Genomic DNA, 16,126 nt, shown 5'->3' on the forward strand with positions numbered 1-16,126 from the left:
AACATTAATTAAATCTTTCATACGTATACATGAGCACAGGTGAACCGATGGTCCTTAAAGAGGTCCGTTTTTTTTATAACTTCAAAACTATTACAATCAACTATAGACATGTAATAACAATCTAACAGGCACTAGCACAAGAAATTTCAAGACTCGGACGCTTGATTGTCACTTTGAGATTCGTTGATGCCAAATGTTTTGTTGAAAAATCTAACGACTGCTGAGGAGCCGACGTGCACCGCGTGCTTTGTCAGTTCGCCACCACCAAGTACGAGTTTGGTCGCGCTTTCAATGTCCAGAGGCGTCATCGTCTTGTGTTTGTTGTACTTGACGAGAATCGCAGCCTCCCGAGCGATACGTTCGAAGATGTCGTTCATGAAAGTGTTGACGACAACCATGGCTCGTTTGCTGATGGTCTGATCGTTGTAGATCTGTCGCAACACCCGATAGATGGGAACGACGTAACTCGTTTCGACCCCTTTGGTCTTCTTGTAGCGGCGGGCGCGTTTTTTTTTCTTCGACTCACCCTGGACAGGTTTCGGTAGAGATTCGACAGCGCCAGCCTGCTGGTGCTTCGGAGGTGATCTTTGTTGATTCGCCGACGACGACGGCTCTTGGCGAGGGTGGACAATTACCTGCTGTTGTTTATTCTGACCGCGGGCTGATCTTTTGGTCCTGGCCATTGCACTTTGTACAATTTATACGCGCGATTTGTACACGTGCCGAATCGAAGGCGCGTAAACAATAAACATTAGCGAACGCGGGTTCGTCAGAAACGCTATTCGAGGAGGTTTTCTGGGGACCGAACCTCCTGTCGAGGGGATGAGTAGCACTCGCTCATTGGCAAACTAGCTGGTAACGTTTGACCACGAGGTAACAAACTGAAAAACTCGTCGAAGAGAGCGAAACCGTCGGGGAAGGGTACCTAGGTACTGTCCACTGGGTTGTTTACATGGGCGTTTCAACCTACTTCTGTAAATGAAACTAAAAAGAAAAACAATAAGACGATCAAAACGAAGGGAAAAATCCAGTCACATGTTACATCAATAATTACTTACCGTGCACGTTGACCCTACGATAGAAGATTTTTATCTTGATTTACTGAGCAATGATTTTACAAACTCCTTCATGATGTACATAAACATACATGCGTGAAGCACAGAATTTGGAATATTTGAAATATAAATAAAAATTAATTAAACCAACCAAGTAATAATTGTTTCAAACGTACAGATAAAATTCAATATTTCGAGCATCAACTGTCATCATTTCGCGCGCAAGGAATGCAGGTTCAAACATGTAGAATATCAGCAGAGGGGGTAAAAGCGTTACGCGTCTCTATTGGTTTCGGAGTAGCTCCCGGAAAAACGTAAAAAAAAATGAGCCACATAAATCGTCTTCATTTGTCACTTACATTCCGTTACAGTAACATTAATCACGATGGTGTCATCTCGTAGTGTTCAGGCTGAAGTCCGGGCGGTCGAGAAGAAAAAGAACAAATCAATGGCACAAAAGTGTGGGATTACGTTCCCAGCCATGCGCGTCCGTCGCTACCTACGCCTGGGCGATTACGCCAAGCACATCGGAGTCGGCGCTTCCGTGTACTTGGCTTCCGTCCTCGAGTACCTGGTCGCTGAAATATTGGAGTTGAGTGGCAATGCTGCTCGTGACAACAAAAAAACCAGGATCATCCCGAGGCACCTCTTGCTGGCCATCAAGAACGATGCCGAGTTGGACGAGTTGCTCAAAAACGTCACCATATCTCAAGGAGGCGTCCTCCCTAACATCCAAGCCGTACTTCTCCCAAAAGCCTCCAAGAAAAGCCAAACCCAGAGCCAAGAAAATTAATGCAAATAACCCCTTAACAATCGGCCCTTTTCAGGGCCACCATACGCACTACGTAATTGTCTACAAGATATCTATAAATTTTACAAAGCCATTAGTTAACGTGTAAAACTGACATTACAAATTTTTTACTCTGCTTTATTAGACCTTTAATTACAGAAACACTTAACTTACTCGGTTTGTAATACACATTATTTTCAAACATGACTAATGTGAGAAGAAACTCATGAAAAGGGTTAATGCAGCATCGGGGAAGGGTTGTAATTCTGCCAACGTCTCACTTCTCTCATGGTTTTTTGATATCGTATTGAGCGGCCCAACAGACAGGCAAATATTATTCCAGAAAACTGCAATGAAACAACCAAATATCACCCCATTAATGAAATAGTCATCGTCTAATCACCGCCATTACTGTCCGGGCTGTGCCGGGCCGGACCCCGGGTACCGAAGAATGAAAAAAATGGCAAGTCTACGCATGCCCGATTCGGGTGACCAAGAAAAGCATAACTCTGATTTCGCTATTTAAAATGACATGAAGAAATCTGAGAAGTGCTTTTCTTCGTCCACTGATAAACACGGGCTATATTCGACGGCCCGGACGCCCAACGGACGTTTTTTTGCCTCGGGGATGATCCAGCTTCATCGGTGACCTTCGCTCTTGTATGTCAAAGCAAAAAAATGTCCGTAGGGTGTCCGGAGCATCGAATATAGCCAATTTTTGTCAGTGGACGAAGAAAAGCTTAACTCATATTTCTCCATGTCATTTCAAACGGCAAAATCTGAGTTGTGCTTTTCTTCGTAATTGAAAACAAAAAAACGTCAGTAGGGTTTCGGAGCGACGAGAAAAATCGCACGCTAGATGGCGTTGATTGAAATGCACACAAGACTAAGAGCGTAGAGCGTCGCTCTAAGAGCGAGGGCCGGCGACGAAGCCCCAATCCCCAATCGGACCCATACCCTATACGCCCTACGACGGACGTTTTTTACTTCGGGCGCCCGAGTAACACAGAGCAACCCATTCTTTTTAACCAACGAGTTAAAAAATATAAAAAACACTAGTCCCGATAGATGACGCTGAACTCTGAATGGACCGACATCGATCCGTCACGCGGGAAATCCAAATATTTAAGACAATGCGACTTTTTCGTAAGTAGATTTTGTACTTCGCACATAACGTGTCATTGGGCTGTTTTATTCGACCATTTCAACTTATTTAACTTTTTTCCTAGAATTTCGAATCAAGGGCATTTTTAACTAAGTTTTAAAAAGAAGACAAGCCGAGTGTGCATGAATAAGTAGACTATTTCTTCATATTAAGTCATTGGGGGGAAAAAAAGCGCCCGAGGTATATATTATACATCATGCAAGACGATAACTTTACCTGTGCCAGTGCAATCATTGTTGCTCCAACGATGATATAAAGGGCGCTCTGTTTGACCAAGAAAGCCAAATCGTCGTAGCAGCCGCTCTCGTAATACTCCGAGCATCTCTTCTGTCCCTGGTAGCAACAAGAATCCGGCACATTGTACGGATTAGTCGAGTTTTTCAGAATACCCTGCCAATCTTTCGGGCTCTTGAATCCGCAGCAGAACATCTGTCAAAAGTTCATTTTGATATATATATATAACAAGCGCAGAACTACTCGTCGTGACAATCTTACGGGGGATTATGATAGTGACGACAATGATTCATCTCCCTTAAGATCGGTATATCATACGTTGACGAAATCTTTCATAGGTATATGTATACATGCCTGTGTTTGCAGATAATCAATGGCCCTCTTGGCTTCGACATTGCTTTCGTACATGTGCATCGTTTGATCGATCTTTGCGTCAATAACGTTAATAATAACGTCCCTGTAGGCGTAAGATGCCAGGGCAGCCGAAAATTCCAAGAACAATATCATAAACAGCGACACTGCAAACTATTGATCAACCGATTTTATTAGAATTAGTGTTTTTTTTTTCTCCATTTTTATGTAAGTATAATATATTGTAGATACCAACCACCAGAACCATGCAAGTACTTTCCCTGAGTGCTCCGCAGCAGCCGAAAAAGGCCACGACAAAGATGGCTACTCCAACGGCGACGAGGAGCATCGCCGGGGAAAAGTATCGGGCGTCCAAGAAGTAAGAAAAATCCTCGTACATGGTAAATATGGTCGAGCCCATTGCAATAATGGCTACACCTGTCAACTATAATCGTGACAAAGACCGTGAGATTATTTTTCATTTCGCTCCTCCAGTTTAATCGACACACCTTTCTTTTCATTGTGATTTGCACGAAAGAAATGGGGATCTGGGATATAAAGGTACAAACGAAGCGAACTTTTCTTTAAATTCATCTTTTTCATTGCCACAATTTTGCAATTTTTCTGATGTTTTATTTCTACTGTAATAGCCATATCTGTAAGCATATTCCATATTGAAAATTCGTTTTTGTTGAGTTAAAGTTGCACATATTTTAAATTACAATTTTCAAATAATCAGATCAACATATTTTTTTGGTATACACACATTTAAGTATTTATTTTTTAAATTTATTTAAACAATTGTTTAAAATATCGTTCGAAAAAAGATACTTTGTAATGCATTTGTCTTTTATCCGAGTAATTATCGTCACTGTTTACTTTATCCAATACGTGTAAAGCCTACGGGACGAATGATGACAAAAACCACACGAAATGCGTCACACTCGAGATAACGTGGAATTTCGATGAAACTGAATTAAATTGGTGAAAGCGATGGTATGATTTTACGGTTATAAGAACAAAGTTGGACGGGTTGATTGACAAGGATTGTACTGACCACAAATAAAAAATTAACGGCGCAGAGCAGGTACTTGACGCAGCGCATGCCGATCTCAAGGTCGTTCGAACCCATTGCTCTCCTCGCACGTCTGTCCTTCTCGAACGTCATTTTAAAAACAATAAACGTTAAATCATTAAAAACAACGAGAAAATGGAACAAAGCAGCCCGTGAACGTAGCGTCGAAACGAGCGCGACTTGACGCCCTGATAAGAGAGCTGTGACAAAATGCCAGACGTGTGTGTCTTCCGAGCCTGCGCGAATACCTACTGGTGGCGCAACACTTACCGTCTTTGATACGATCAGCAGCAACGATATTTTTTTTTTTTTTTGTTTTTGTTTTTTTATGAAACGTTCCGAGATAAAGGCTCTTTCGTGCAGAGCCTATAGTTGTAGCTCGCCGTTATCACGTTATCTTTATCATGATTTTAATGATAAACGACGCGTTCCAGACCCCAATGCGATGTTTTTATATGTATCGTTTTTCTTATTTCATTTTCTCGGGCAAATTTCTACATTTTTTTTGTTCTTGTTTTTATTTTTTCTTAAACATTCAGTCACGTGAGTTGGATTGAAAAATGTTTAACGAAACGCTGCTCACTTTAGTGACATCAGGTAAGCGTTGAAGCGGTCATTGACGACACTTAATTAAAAATAATCAAACGGATGTGTTGATTCACTGTTAAGATATATACCTACATTTACACTGCTCATTCGGTTTCTCTGCACTGTTATACCCGCATAATACACGAAAGTAATCGACAAGTCGTGAACCATATTATTGTATTCTCGTCGACAATTTCCCAATGCACCTATTGTCTTTCGAGAATCTCTCGGATATGATAACAATCCGTTGGCGGATGTAAAAAAAAAAAAGAATCATCACAACGCGAATTCCTTCAATTTCTCGTTTACAATGAAAAAGCCACACGTAAGTACATCCTTGGATTTATAAACATCCAAAAATACTCGTAACAGCCTGCACACACCATACATTTAGCTATCGGCACGCGCAAAACGTCCCTTTTTTTAAATTTATTTATTTATGTCTTCATGTAGACGACCGGGTAGGTCGAGGTCGGGTCCGTCTTGCCCAGAGGCACGTACCCGTTCAGGAGGCTAGCCCGCATCTGCCACCTGCGCATCTCCCGCAGCGTCTTCTGCTTCCTTATCGCGCGCCCCAGTTTGCAAGCAAACATTATTCCCGCCACCTGCAAATGAAGAAGAAAAAACAACCAAAATGACATGATGCGCTCCTCTCTCGATATATATAATATTTCAGGCATCGATGTACCTGTATGAGGGCAATCATGGTGGCCCCGGTGACGAGGTAAGCCGCGCTGCAGTTGACGAGGTGGGCCAATTTCTCGTGGCAGCCCTCCGGATCGGCGCACTGATAATTGAACGGGCCCCCATTGTCGGCGTGACAGTGCCAGTAGCAAGAGTCCGGGGCGTTGTACACGTGCGAGGTGCGCAAACCCACGTCCACCCAGTCGCTCGGCCCATTGTATCCGCAGCACTGCAACTGTTTGTCACGGGGAAAAAAAAAAAAAAAAAAAAACGGCCATTACAATATAATATATGATAAGTATATAAAATGTATGACGATGTATAGTTGCTCTCACGTTGTACTGCAAGGAGTCTATGGCCGCTTTGGCGTCGAGGTTGTCGTCGTACTGGTGCATGGTGCGGTTGATCTTGTCGTTAAGGAGGGCAACTATGTCGGCTTGGAGGACGTACGCGGCGATGGCTGCAGCGAACTCGAGGACGAGCACCACCGACAGGGCAAACGCAAACTGCGGGGATATGGGTGAAAAAAAAAAAAAGTATATGTACTTGTTAGGCCGTGCCTCGTCGTTGTATAATATACTTACGGCCAGAACCAAGAAGGTGCTCTCCTTGAGGGCGCCGTAGCAGCCGAGGGAGGCCACGATGATGATGAACACGCCGACGGTGACGAGGACGGTGGCGGGCGAGAAGTAACTCGAGTCCAGGAAGTACGAGAAGTTGTTGTATATGTCGTAGATGACGCGGCTCATCGAGAGTATTAGGATGCCGGTGAGCTGCAACAAAATTCGGGGCTCGTCAGCACGTAATGGTCCTTGTACGTTTGGCCATTTTTTTTTTCTTTTTTTTCTCAAGTGACATTAGAGACTAGCGGATGCCGTTTGTTACCGATTTTTTTTTTTTTTTTTTCACTTAATCTCTGCGCATCTTCCGTTGTTATGCTGCAAGTATTGGTGATGATAAAAAAAAAAAAAAATTGAAAATGTACCCGTGCTAAAGTTCCGTTACAGTACTTGAACACCTGTTTGGCATTTTCTGGTACCATTAGTTTTGGAATTTTTGTTTTCTTTCGCCCACCACCATTGTCGCGTTTTATTGATTTTCTAGAGGAGGTGGGGGCGGGGGGAGGCTAACGATTTTTTCATTCAATTGTTCCGGAGGATCAATAAAACGCAATGCACGGGCGTCCCTCGACACAAGTGTGCGTGTTGATTCAAAAAATTAATCAACATACTTAGTCGTTTCGTTTATTGGTAAAATCGGAGTATTGACAAAATGGTAGTGACAGTTGAAAGTATGCCTCAACAACAGATTTTACAAATAGTATACACGTTTCGACGTTTATTCACGAGTATTATCAGGCTTTTGCGTAGATCTATATATTTAAAGTTATTAGTAATCGCAGTGGTTACACACACGCACCCACCAATGCACACGTTCGTACGTGTATATACGTATACATCGAGAGCGCGTTAATCATAAAGATAAGCACGCGTGTGTGACTTACATCTACAAATACATCCAATCTTTTTCTTCTTATCCCTTCCTTCACTCTCCTCTTTGCTAAAGTGAAAAGGTGAGAAGAAAAAAAAAAAAAAACTAGATTTTTTCAGCGCTACGACATTCGTCTCTTTAGTTGGAAAAAATGAAATAAATTTATTTCCACAAACGTGACGCAGAATATACGGCGCAGTATGTCGTAGGTAAAACAATAAATAAAAAAAACAAGGAAGTGCTCAATTTTCTACAAACCGAGCGCATAATCTATTGTTACGATATAGGTGTACATGTACAGCTATTGTTACACTTGCACATCGCCACAATGTGCACACTGCAGTGTTGAAACCCATGTAATGACAACAAATGAAGAAAACATCGTTACCTCAATGTATCTTCATTTCTCCGCGATTTGAAACAAAATTTGTAAGAGGCAATATATTTTATACATCGGTAAAGACGTGTTCCCCGGTTTTCATTGATTTTTGAAAAAAAGTCACCGATTCACTCACCCATCGCGAAAAACTCACTTTGAAGTCGTACATAACATTTCAACAGTCCCGTGTACATGGGACATTGAATTTTTTGTTGCATTGCTTCGAAGACCTGCAAAGACCGAGCCCCAATACAAGCGAATTGGCACTCTAACCGCGCCCACTGCACTGATTAACTTCGACAAAAGGCCGAGGCGCGTTTCCGCCAATCTGCCGACTCGTAGCTTTGAGTTCTATGTGTACTTTACGAATCATCGACGGGAAAAGTGAAAAAAAAAAAAAAAAAAAAAGCGTATATCCATTATCGGTAAAAATAGCTCGTTACGTCACGCTTAGCGGCAATTAAAAACCGAGATTTTTCCGATAGCCTCTCTCCAAGTAGATCACATCCCTCGCTGTGACTCCTCGAGTAAAAAAAATGAATGCGTTACTCCAAAGAACGCAATAAACTTTAACACGACTTTTCCTTTTTACCTACCACCGACATCAAGAGTTCGTATTTACTTTTGGCGTCAATAAATTAATATATAGATTTTTCCGACTCTCCTGGATAAATGATGAACGAAAAAAAAATACACACACACCCACACAATATGCACAACAATATTATTTACTCGCATTATAAAAAAAAAAAAGTACTGAAAGATACCGACCACAAAAACGAAATTGACAGCACATAGTAGACACTTGATGCAGCGCATGCCGACATCGAGATGCGTGACTGGCGCTGCCATTGTCCCTTAGAAACTGCTCTTGTGTTGAAAGGTGACAAGAAAAAGAAGAAGAAAAATATAAATAAATAAAGATCAAATAAATCGGTAGGAAATCGGTAGGAAATCGGCAGCAGTCCGCGCGTGACGACGCTCATCGACGAACTACCGCTGCGCGCGTCGACCTTGTCCCCCTCCCGAGGATGATGCTATCTTAATGAGCGCACCTCTCTGGTGTATACGTATCACGAACTCAACTTACAATAGATTATTCTTCCCATACCTTACAATGCCCGTTTACATTGTATACTTACGTATTACAAGTTGGCACCTACAAACGTATACATATTATTTTGAATATTAGCACTTATACATGCTTTTACATGGCGGCATATGCGCCAGTCTAATACACGTATACTTGCAATGTACCTGCGAGCTTATCTTCCGCACGTCGGTTGGTCTGATAAATCGGCGCGTGTGAGTGCAAGAACACCTATACCACGCTCTTCATGCCTATATATACACCTCACTCATTCCGTACATATATGACTGTGTGTCGTGGAAAATAAAAATATTTGCCGAATCATTCCTCGGAATGTAAGACTGTAGGCAATTTTTTTTTGTTTTTTTTTTCCTTTAATAATATATTCGTTGTACGAGTATTTATACAAGTGTATATACGGTAAAGTAAACATATTGATCGAATATCGACCGATGAATGTATTAAAATGCGTAAATTTGCTCTCATACGCAGACTCGTGTATGTGACTCCAATTGTGTAATCGCTTAAATTCTTTCCATCCGAATGAATCGTTGGTTTCGAGCCGATCGAGCCTTCCACTATTTATTTTGATTGTACATCATTTTTTTGGTCCAAGTTATTGATTTGCAGCTCCAATAACTCTTACGATTTAATACTTTGCCACAACTTTCATAGCTTGTGGGACGAAGGGAGAGGACGGGCTCCTTTTGATACTTTTGAAAATGTTACAAAAATACGACTCATCGTTATATTATGACAAAGTACAATTTATTTTACAATATATCAATAAAATATATAAGGTGCAGTATTATTCAAATTAAATCATAAAAAAAAAAAACAAAAAAAATAGATCGGTAAAACTGACGTTTTCCATCTCAAAGGGAGAGGAGAAAATCATATGACTTGATTCGTCTTTCTTTCATCTACTTGTCAGTTAAAAATGCATTTTTCATATATAAATCGTCTGAGTGTGTTTTTTCCAGATGACCAAGTCCGAGGGATCGGCATCTTCGTTTGCATTTGTTGCTACAACCGACTCCGCCTTGTTTTTCCTGATCAAACGTCCCAGCTTGTAAGCGCAAATCAGCCCGCCGATCTGCGAAAAAGAAAAAAACAATCGTCTCACCCGTGGACTGTTCTCCGCACAAACGGTCATCGAATCGCTAAAAAATGTAACATCTCACCTGTACGAGAGCAATGACCGCCAATCCGAGGAGCAAGGTCAGCGAAACATCGTACACGGCTTTGGCAATTTTACTCTTACACCCATCCGTGTAAGCCGCGATTTTCGCACACGCCCTCCCAACTTCGAAGCCACAGCACGAACTGGGTATGTTGTTGTAATCCATGAAGTCACCTCTCAGCGATGTTTCGGTCCAGTTATTTGGTCCCTCGTACCCGCAACAGTACAACTGTGGAACAAAAAAAAATCGGTTAAAAAGTGACCGGTACAGCAGTACAACGCTCGATGGAGCTCAAGGTGCTCACTTCTCTTTGTATCAAGTCCATGGCGTGCTGGGCCTGCGGGGTGCTCTTGTGGTACCGAAGCAGCTCGCCCTTCACGCCGTTCCTCATCAGTTCGACAAAGTAGTCGCGGGTGGCGAGGGCAGCCACCGACGCGGCGAACTCCAAGATCAGCAGGACCACCAGGGACAACGCGTACTGAGAACAAAAACCAGTATGCACCTTAATCGTGTCGTAAAAGGGGGTTTCGTGGGAAAATCGAGGACTCACGATCCAGGTTAACTTGGTGCTTTCTTCGAGGGTGCTGTAGCACCCGAAAATCCCCGTGAGCAGAACCAAAACCCCAAGAGTGAGGAGGAAGGTGCTGGGTTGGATGGGACCGAAGGTGGCGAAATGGTAGACGATGTTCTCCTTGTTGTGGACGACGAAGTAGCTGAACCAAATGGCTATTCCACTGGTCACCTGCAAAGTTGTGGGAGTCAATGGAAAATTATTTGCTTTTTTCAGGATAGTCGATTTCTTTACTTTAAAAAAAAGGAGAAAAAAAAACATTTCCCGCTATTTTCTGTGATTGATACCTATACATGTTTCGTGCGGCAAACAGTTGAACGTATCATCGTATTATTTATAAATAGGACGTAATATATATTTGAAACTCATTAACGAGATACTTTCTACCGTTCGAATGGTGTTATTTTTATGCTCACATGTTGAAAGGGGCACAAAAAAAAAAAAATAATAATAATAATACCCTTTTAGGCCAGCAACGTAATACACACAATCTCGTGTTAACTGTAAAGTTGGGCAAAAACTAGCTTATATTGATGTTGCAACACTTAAAAAAATGATATAGATAAATGTTTACTGACCATCAGAACAAGGTTGATAGCCCAGAGCCTCAACTTGAAGAGCCGAATTTTAGGGCTACGTTGTAGTGCTGTTGGTTCTGTCATCGTATGCTTCTTTCACTTTACTTGCGTGTCTCTTTTGCTTGAAAAAAAAAAAAAAAAAAAAAAAAACTAAAATTAAAAAAAAACCAATAACAAAATAAAAACCCCACCTATTTTCTATGTAGCTACTAATTTAACCACTACGAGTCATATACTATACACACATATATTAATATCTTGTTTTAGTTAAAATTATTGCCTGATACGGTGTATAGGTAAAGAATTAAAATGGACGAAAATACGACTACAACCGTGCGACCACTTGGTGCACCGATTAACTAAAGCCTATTACTGTTGCAGAGGCGGAGACTCGACTGAAATTCGAAAATTGAAATCAATGTCCCAATAACATACTCAAGACATATTTTTTACTGACTGTCATGACAGTCACGACGACGCATCACAATATTCAGTTATTTATACACTCATACGTGTTTTTTTTTTTTTTAATTTAATCGTAGTCTATAGATATGAAAAAATAAAATAAAATGCTCGGCATTCGATGGGTTTTGGCTTGCAAGAACACGAAAACTCATAATGTGTTAAGTTTTCAAAATACTTACACGATTTGAAGCCTGTAGACTCACGTTGTCCGGAAGGTCGAAAGACTCGAAATGTGGACGAATACAAGGTGCTACGTATAGGTGTAGTTATGTTTCAACACAAAATGTGCTGTCCAATGACGGGCTTACTTGATAATTTTTCGGAAGAAATTTTTCAAAGTTGGGGAGTTACTGGATGTCGCCACATTGCAGCTGACAAAAGAAACTTTGTGTTAAAACTATTCTGATAATAGACGTGTATACGATTATCACAGCGTGACAGGCGATAGCGTGAACAAGAACCATTAGAGTAACGATTTTGTTTTTGAAAAATCAGTTAACTAGTTCGTAGAAAAATTTCTTAAGCATGTTAAGCACTTGATATTCACGTCCGCTCGAAAATTTGAAGCAACCTCGAATTATAATCCTTACCATGTTTTTTTTTTTTTCTATTTAAAATGACAATAATTTTTGCAATGTTTGACAAAAAGAATCTTCAAGAAAACACACAAACTGTAAAAACAAAGAAAACTCTTTTACATGAACAAAAGCAATGATAGTAGCTTCGACGTACAAGTTGAGTGAGTGAATCCGTTTGCCAGCTTTTTGTTTTAAAATTTTCGAAGTAAGGAAAATTAATGGTTTATCTATGATTTTTGATGTTAAAACAAAATTTCAATGCTCGCTAGGGGGGGTATAGATTTTTCGTGGAAAGTGGAAAAATTTATGTGTATTTTTTTTATACATCGCTTTATTTATCAAAATTGAAAATCACAGTGATCTAGTCACCGATACATGTTACTAATTAACTGCTAGAGCAGTTTCCGATGAAAAATTCATATTATTTTCGAGGACTAAAACTAAAAATTGCAATCGAGGTAAGAAGTTGGTACAATTGCGTAAGTATCACAAATAAGTGGTCTCCTTCTTCATGTACAAAAAACTATTTTGTTGATACTTACGATATCATTTTTCCTTCAAAATGATATTATCCGAGACATGTGAATACAACTGTCTATTTAGTACGTTTTATTTTGACGTTATAACTTTGTGTACATTGAAATGTTTCTATTCGTTAAAAAATTAATTTGTGTCAAGTGTTTTAAAATGAAGTATTTTTTTATTTACAAATTTTACAGGTACCTTGTAAAAGCGACTGTAACTCTTCAATTCAAAAGAGTTTTCACGATAAACCATAATTTTACAAAGTATATTTCAAATCAACCGGGACTAAAAACCAACAATCCTCAAAACACAATCTGCAATATCTTGAAAAAAAAAGTTACATAAATTATTACAAAATAACAGTCTTGAATTTAAAAAAAAATTCTCGATCGTCCCAATTTTGTTGGGATATTAACTATTGTCACACAAAGTTTGGCATGAAAAAAAAAAAAAAAATGAGCAATCTTCATTTTATTATTTATTTTATGATAAAAGCAACAAAAAAAAAAAAAAAATTGTACTCGTATTAAAAATACAAATCGACAATTTTTTTTTGGTTAGATCGAATCAGTTGTTTCGTGGTAAACTCCGTTGTTCTTCATGTAAACGATCGAAAAAGTATCAATGGGCTCCGCTTTGTCCAAAGGTTTGTAGGCGTTTGTCGAGTTTTCTTGCCGACACCTTCGTCCCTCGTCTCGTTTCCACTTTTGCATCCTAATGTTATGCCACAGCGCGCAACCCAATATTATTCCGATAGCCTGAAAAAAAAAAAAAAAACTTTTTCGATTACCCAAAAAAGAAAAAGAATGATTTTGTCGAAAAAATGAAAATTATCCATCACCTTAATGGAAACAAGCACAGATTCTACGACAAGCGACACAAGGACAATAGTGTATATTAGCTGAGCCGTTTTGTTGCGACAGCCTGTCAGATAAAATTCTTTGCATTCGAGCTCGTTGGACAACTTCACGTAAAAGGTATCAAACGTAGCGCAGCAAGATTTTGGCGGTTCGTACGGAGAGCTTCCGTTCGTCAATATGTTTCCCCAGTCAGCCGGTCCACTGTATCCGCAACACTGCAACTGTTGGGATTTAGAAGAAAAAAGAAAAAAGCATAAATTGTCGTTTTTATACATAACAATGCCATTAGGTGCCGTACTGCCATCACAATCATATACTTCTAAATACTTTGTTATACCGTACAGTTGATCCTATATATATCGAATACAAAAATTTCGTAGGTAAGATAAAAGTGTGAATTGGCAGTGCTCCGTTTGCTCAATATTCACTTACGTTGTTGTGTAAGGAGTCGAAGGCATTTTTGACATCTGTGCTGTTTTCGTACCGGGGCATGCCGTTAGTGATTTTGTCGCCTATTATATCGGCTATTTCGTCGTGGAAAACGAAAGTAACCAGTGATGCCGAAAATCCAAGAAGTACCGCCGCTGCGAGGGACAACACGAACTGCAAGTAAAAATGAAAAACGGACGGGTGTTGGAGATCAAATATATATGTATATTCGCTGTTACGGCCTTGATACTTCAAATACTTACGGCCTTCATAATCCGAGTGCTGTCTTTGAACATGCCGAAGAAGCCAATAATGGCTACGATGAAGATGAATACTCCGAAGGCGATGGTGAAAAAGGCTGGCAATTTATGGGTAAAGTCGAAAAAGTACGGCAAGGTGTCGTGCAAATCGTAGAGGCCCATGCCCATGAAAGCCACCATTGCACCGGCCAACTGTACATATATTAAAACCAAACCAATGTGTTTTTATTTTCATTTTTATTAACCCAATTACCCCCCAGTCAGAGACAACACGGAGTTGACGAAGATGAAGCTTGAACGACTCGGATTCGAAAATTTTTCTCACTTTTGTTAATTGAAATCATGTTTATCCTTTGATATACAATTCACCGAAGCTTGGATAAAATACAATTAACTTGTTGCATGCACTTGTTGCGTAAAAAAAAAAAAAAAAAATTTAATCCTCCGTTTACCGGGGTTCCCTGGGATCAATCTAGGCGTACTCTATACTCAAAATTGGCTGATCGATCCAATACTTTGCACAATAATATGGCATTGCGATGGATTCGATGAGTATTTGGATATTTTTCAACTGCAGTCAAAATAGGTACATACACAAAAACATGTTTTGATATTCTTTTGTACGTCCAATATATAACATATAACTGACACATGTTCTATTAATGCGTTTTAGATAACGTACAAAAATAACCAAGTCATATCGGGTTTTCGTTGGCTTTCTTTCGTAAGCACCGAATCGACCAAACAAAAATTCCTTCGTTCTCGTGACAAAAGGGGGTACATTTTTAGTCGTCTTTACACTATTGCGCGCCCAAAAACAGAAAAACTACGCACCCAATAAGGCGATAAAGTTAATTGAATATATTATACCGATGTGAGGCTTTTCTCTCCATTGCTTCATCGCATTGCCACGTTTAAAATTTTTTTGGTACAGACTTTACAGCCCGTTTTGGCCAAAGGTGAGTGTGAGACTTTAAATCCCAGAGATACCGATTTCGATACCGATGTCCAGTGTACATACACTCGTGGTAGTAACAAAGGTAAAGCAAAAAAAAAAATAAATAAATAAAGATACTTGAACACTTGTTATTAATTATATACTGACCATCAGAAGTAAGTTGATGAAAAATAGTAGGCACTTGATGCACATAATACTCGAAGAGTTCATCTCCACCATTGCGTCTCGCATTGTGTTATACCTCCTTTGCTCTATTCTGTTTGACGAGATTTTTTTCAAAATCGTTAAGAGGCCCAATTAGGATGAAACCGTCTATTCGCCCACGCGTGACGACTCACGTTGGTCAACTGACAACGACTAAGTATAGTATACCCAAGTTGTGCTGCTACGTTTGAACGCCAGGGTGGCATGTCAGCACTCACAGTACAAAGTGAAACGTAGGTAATTGTACGCTCATCTTTATCGATGAAGGCTTTACTCAATAGTAACGTGAGTTAATTTGGGTGGTGTTTCGATGCCACGTATAAAGGTATATGTGATGAGTTTACTTGCACCACGCGTGCACAGCCCAAAAGTCATTCGGACAGGCGCGAGAGAAATCGTAGAGTGGGACTAATTTAAATAAAACGCATCACTCGCATCGTTTATTGATAGATGGGTGATGACGATGCTACTACTATATCACTGAAAAAAAAATTTCGTCAATTGAAATAAATGTATTTATTTGAATTCAAGTTATTTGAACCGAATAAATGTTTATTTGAATTACATTTTATTTATTACCATTGATTAAATAAATAATTGGTGAGACAATAC

The 16,126-nt window shown here is 39.9% G+C and overlaps 5 protein-coding genes across 7 annotated transcripts; 1 reads left to right on the plus strand and 4 right to left on the minus strand.

The window, feature by feature from the left end:
• Positions 1–146: 146 nt before the first annotated feature.
• Positions 147–1,171, minus strand: LOC106637072 (putative histone H2B 3). The gene is made up of 2 exons (XM_014349703.2): positions 1,059–1,171; positions 147–984 (listed from the first exon to the last, which is right to left on the minus strand). Exon 2 carries the CDS (start codon positions 681–683, stop codon positions 147–149), a length of 537 nt encoding a protein of 178 aa, XP_014205189.2. The 5' UTR covers positions 684–984; positions 1,059–1,171.
• Positions 1,172–1,440: 269 nt separating this feature from the next.
• On the plus strand, positions 1,441–1,848 carry LOC106637175 (histone H2A-like). The gene has a single exon (XM_014349870.2). It carries the CDS (start codon positions 1,441–1,443, stop codon positions 1,846–1,848), a length of 408 nt encoding a protein of 135 aa, XP_014205356.2.
• Positions 1,849–1,969: 121 nt separating this feature from the next.
• Positions 1,970–8,757, minus strand: LOC106637174 (uncharacterized). The gene is made up of 10 exons (XM_089596104.1): positions 8,584–8,757; positions 6,527–6,715; positions 6,278–6,448; positions 5,947–6,177; positions 5,699–5,863; positions 4,653–5,036; positions 3,852–4,040; positions 3,599–3,769; positions 3,227–3,439; positions 1,970–2,192 (listed from the first exon to the last, which is right to left on the minus strand). Exons 1-10 carry the CDS (start codon positions 8,662–8,664, stop codon positions 2,082–2,084), a joined length of 1,905 nt encoding a protein of 634 aa, XP_089452230.1. The 5' UTR covers positions 8,665–8,757; the 3' UTR covers positions 1,970–2,081.
• A 907-nt stretch (positions 8,758–9,664) lies between these two features.
• Positions 9,665–12,081, minus strand: LOC149373721 (tetraspanin-6-like). 3 transcript variants are annotated; one of them, XM_089595953.1, is made up of 6 exons: positions 11,481–11,636; positions 11,236–11,356; positions 10,637–10,828; positions 10,391–10,564; positions 10,087–10,314; positions 9,665–9,998 (listed from the first exon to the last, which is right to left on the minus strand). In XM_089595953.1, the coding sequence occupies exons 2-6, from the start codon at positions 11,317–11,319 to the stop codon at positions 9,852–9,854; spliced, it is 825 nt and encodes a 274-aa protein (XP_089452079.1). In that variant the 5' UTR covers positions 11,320–11,356; positions 11,481–11,636; the 3' UTR covers positions 9,665–9,851. The 3 variants fall into 3 exon arrangements, with proteins under 3 accessions (XP_089452079.1, XP_089452080.1, XP_089452078.1); XM_089595954.1 differs by lacking the exon at positions 11,481–11,636 and adding an exon at positions 11,427–11,452; XM_089595952.1 differs by lacking the exon at positions 11,481–11,636 and adding an exon at positions 11,880–12,081 and having other exon boundaries at positions 9,666–9,998.
• Positions 12,082–13,268: 1,187 nt separating this feature from the next.
• LOC106637074 (leukocyte surface antigen CD53) lies at positions 13,269–15,767 on the minus strand. The gene is made up of 5 exons (XM_014349705.2): positions 15,458–15,767; positions 14,356–14,544; positions 14,096–14,266; positions 13,645–13,884; positions 13,269–13,561 (listed from the first exon to the last, which is right to left on the minus strand). The coding sequence occupies exons 1-5, from the start codon at positions 15,539–15,541 to the stop codon at positions 13,361–13,363; spliced, it is 885 nt and encodes a 294-aa protein (XP_014205191.2). The 5' UTR covers positions 15,542–15,767; the 3' UTR covers positions 13,269–13,360.
• Positions 15,768–16,126: the final 359 nt, after the last annotated feature.

This window comes from Copidosoma floridanum, unplaced genomic scaffold, assembly GCF_036245765.1.
Source record: "Copidosoma floridanum isolate Cflo_tuat_1 unplaced genomic scaffold, Cflo_Japanese_pri ptg000029l, whole genome shotgun sequence".
Lineage (NCBI taxonomy): Eukaryota > Metazoa > Arthropoda > Insecta > Hymenoptera > Encyrtidae > Copidosoma > Copidosoma floridanum.

Bases quoted from the DNA above. Each gene is read 5' to 3' on its own strand.
- LOC106637074 (XM_014349705.2), bottom strand. From the start codon at position 15,541: ATGCGAGACGCAATGGTGGAGATGAACTCTTCGAGTATTATGTGCATC. The intron at 14,545-15,457 runs GTCAGTATATAA...ATATATGTACAG, and splicing joins TCATCAACTTACTTCTGATG to TTGGCCGGTGCAATGGTGGC. The intron at 13,885-14,095 runs GTAAGTGAATAT...AAATCCCAACAG, and splicing joins TCGACTCCTTACACAACAAC to TTGCAGTGTTGCGGATACAG.
- LOC149373721 (XM_089595953.1), bottom strand. From the start codon at position 11,319: ATGACAGAACCAACAGCACTACAACGTAGCCCTAAAATTCGGCTCTTC. The intron at 10,829-11,235 runs GTCAGTAAACAT...ACAACTTTGCAG, and splicing joins CTATCAACCTTGTTCTGATG to GTGACCAGTGGAATAGCCAT. The intron at 10,565-10,636 runs GTGAGTCCTCGA...TTTTGTTCTCAG, and splicing joins GCACCAAGTTAACCTGGATC to TACGCGTTGTCCCTGGTGGT.
- LOC106637175 (XM_014349870.2), top strand. From the start codon at position 1,441: ATGGTGTCATCTCGTAGTGTTCAGGCTGAAGTCCGGGCGGTCGAGAAG.
- LOC106637174 (XM_089596104.1), bottom strand. From the start codon at position 8,664: ATGGCAGCGCCAGTCACGCATCTCGATGTCGGCATGCGCTGCATCAAG. The intron at 6,716-8,583 runs GTCGGTATCTTT...ATTTTGTTGCAG, and splicing joins CTGTCAATTTCGTTTTTGTG to CTCACCGGCATCCTAATACT. The intron at 4,041-4,652 runs GTCAGTACAATC...TCACGATTATAG, and splicing joins CCGTTAATTTTTTATTTGTG to TTGACAGGTGTAGCCATTAT.
- LOC106637072 (XM_014349703.2), bottom strand. From the start codon at position 683: ATGGCCAGGACCAAAAGATCAGCCCGCGGTCAGAATAAACAACAGCAG.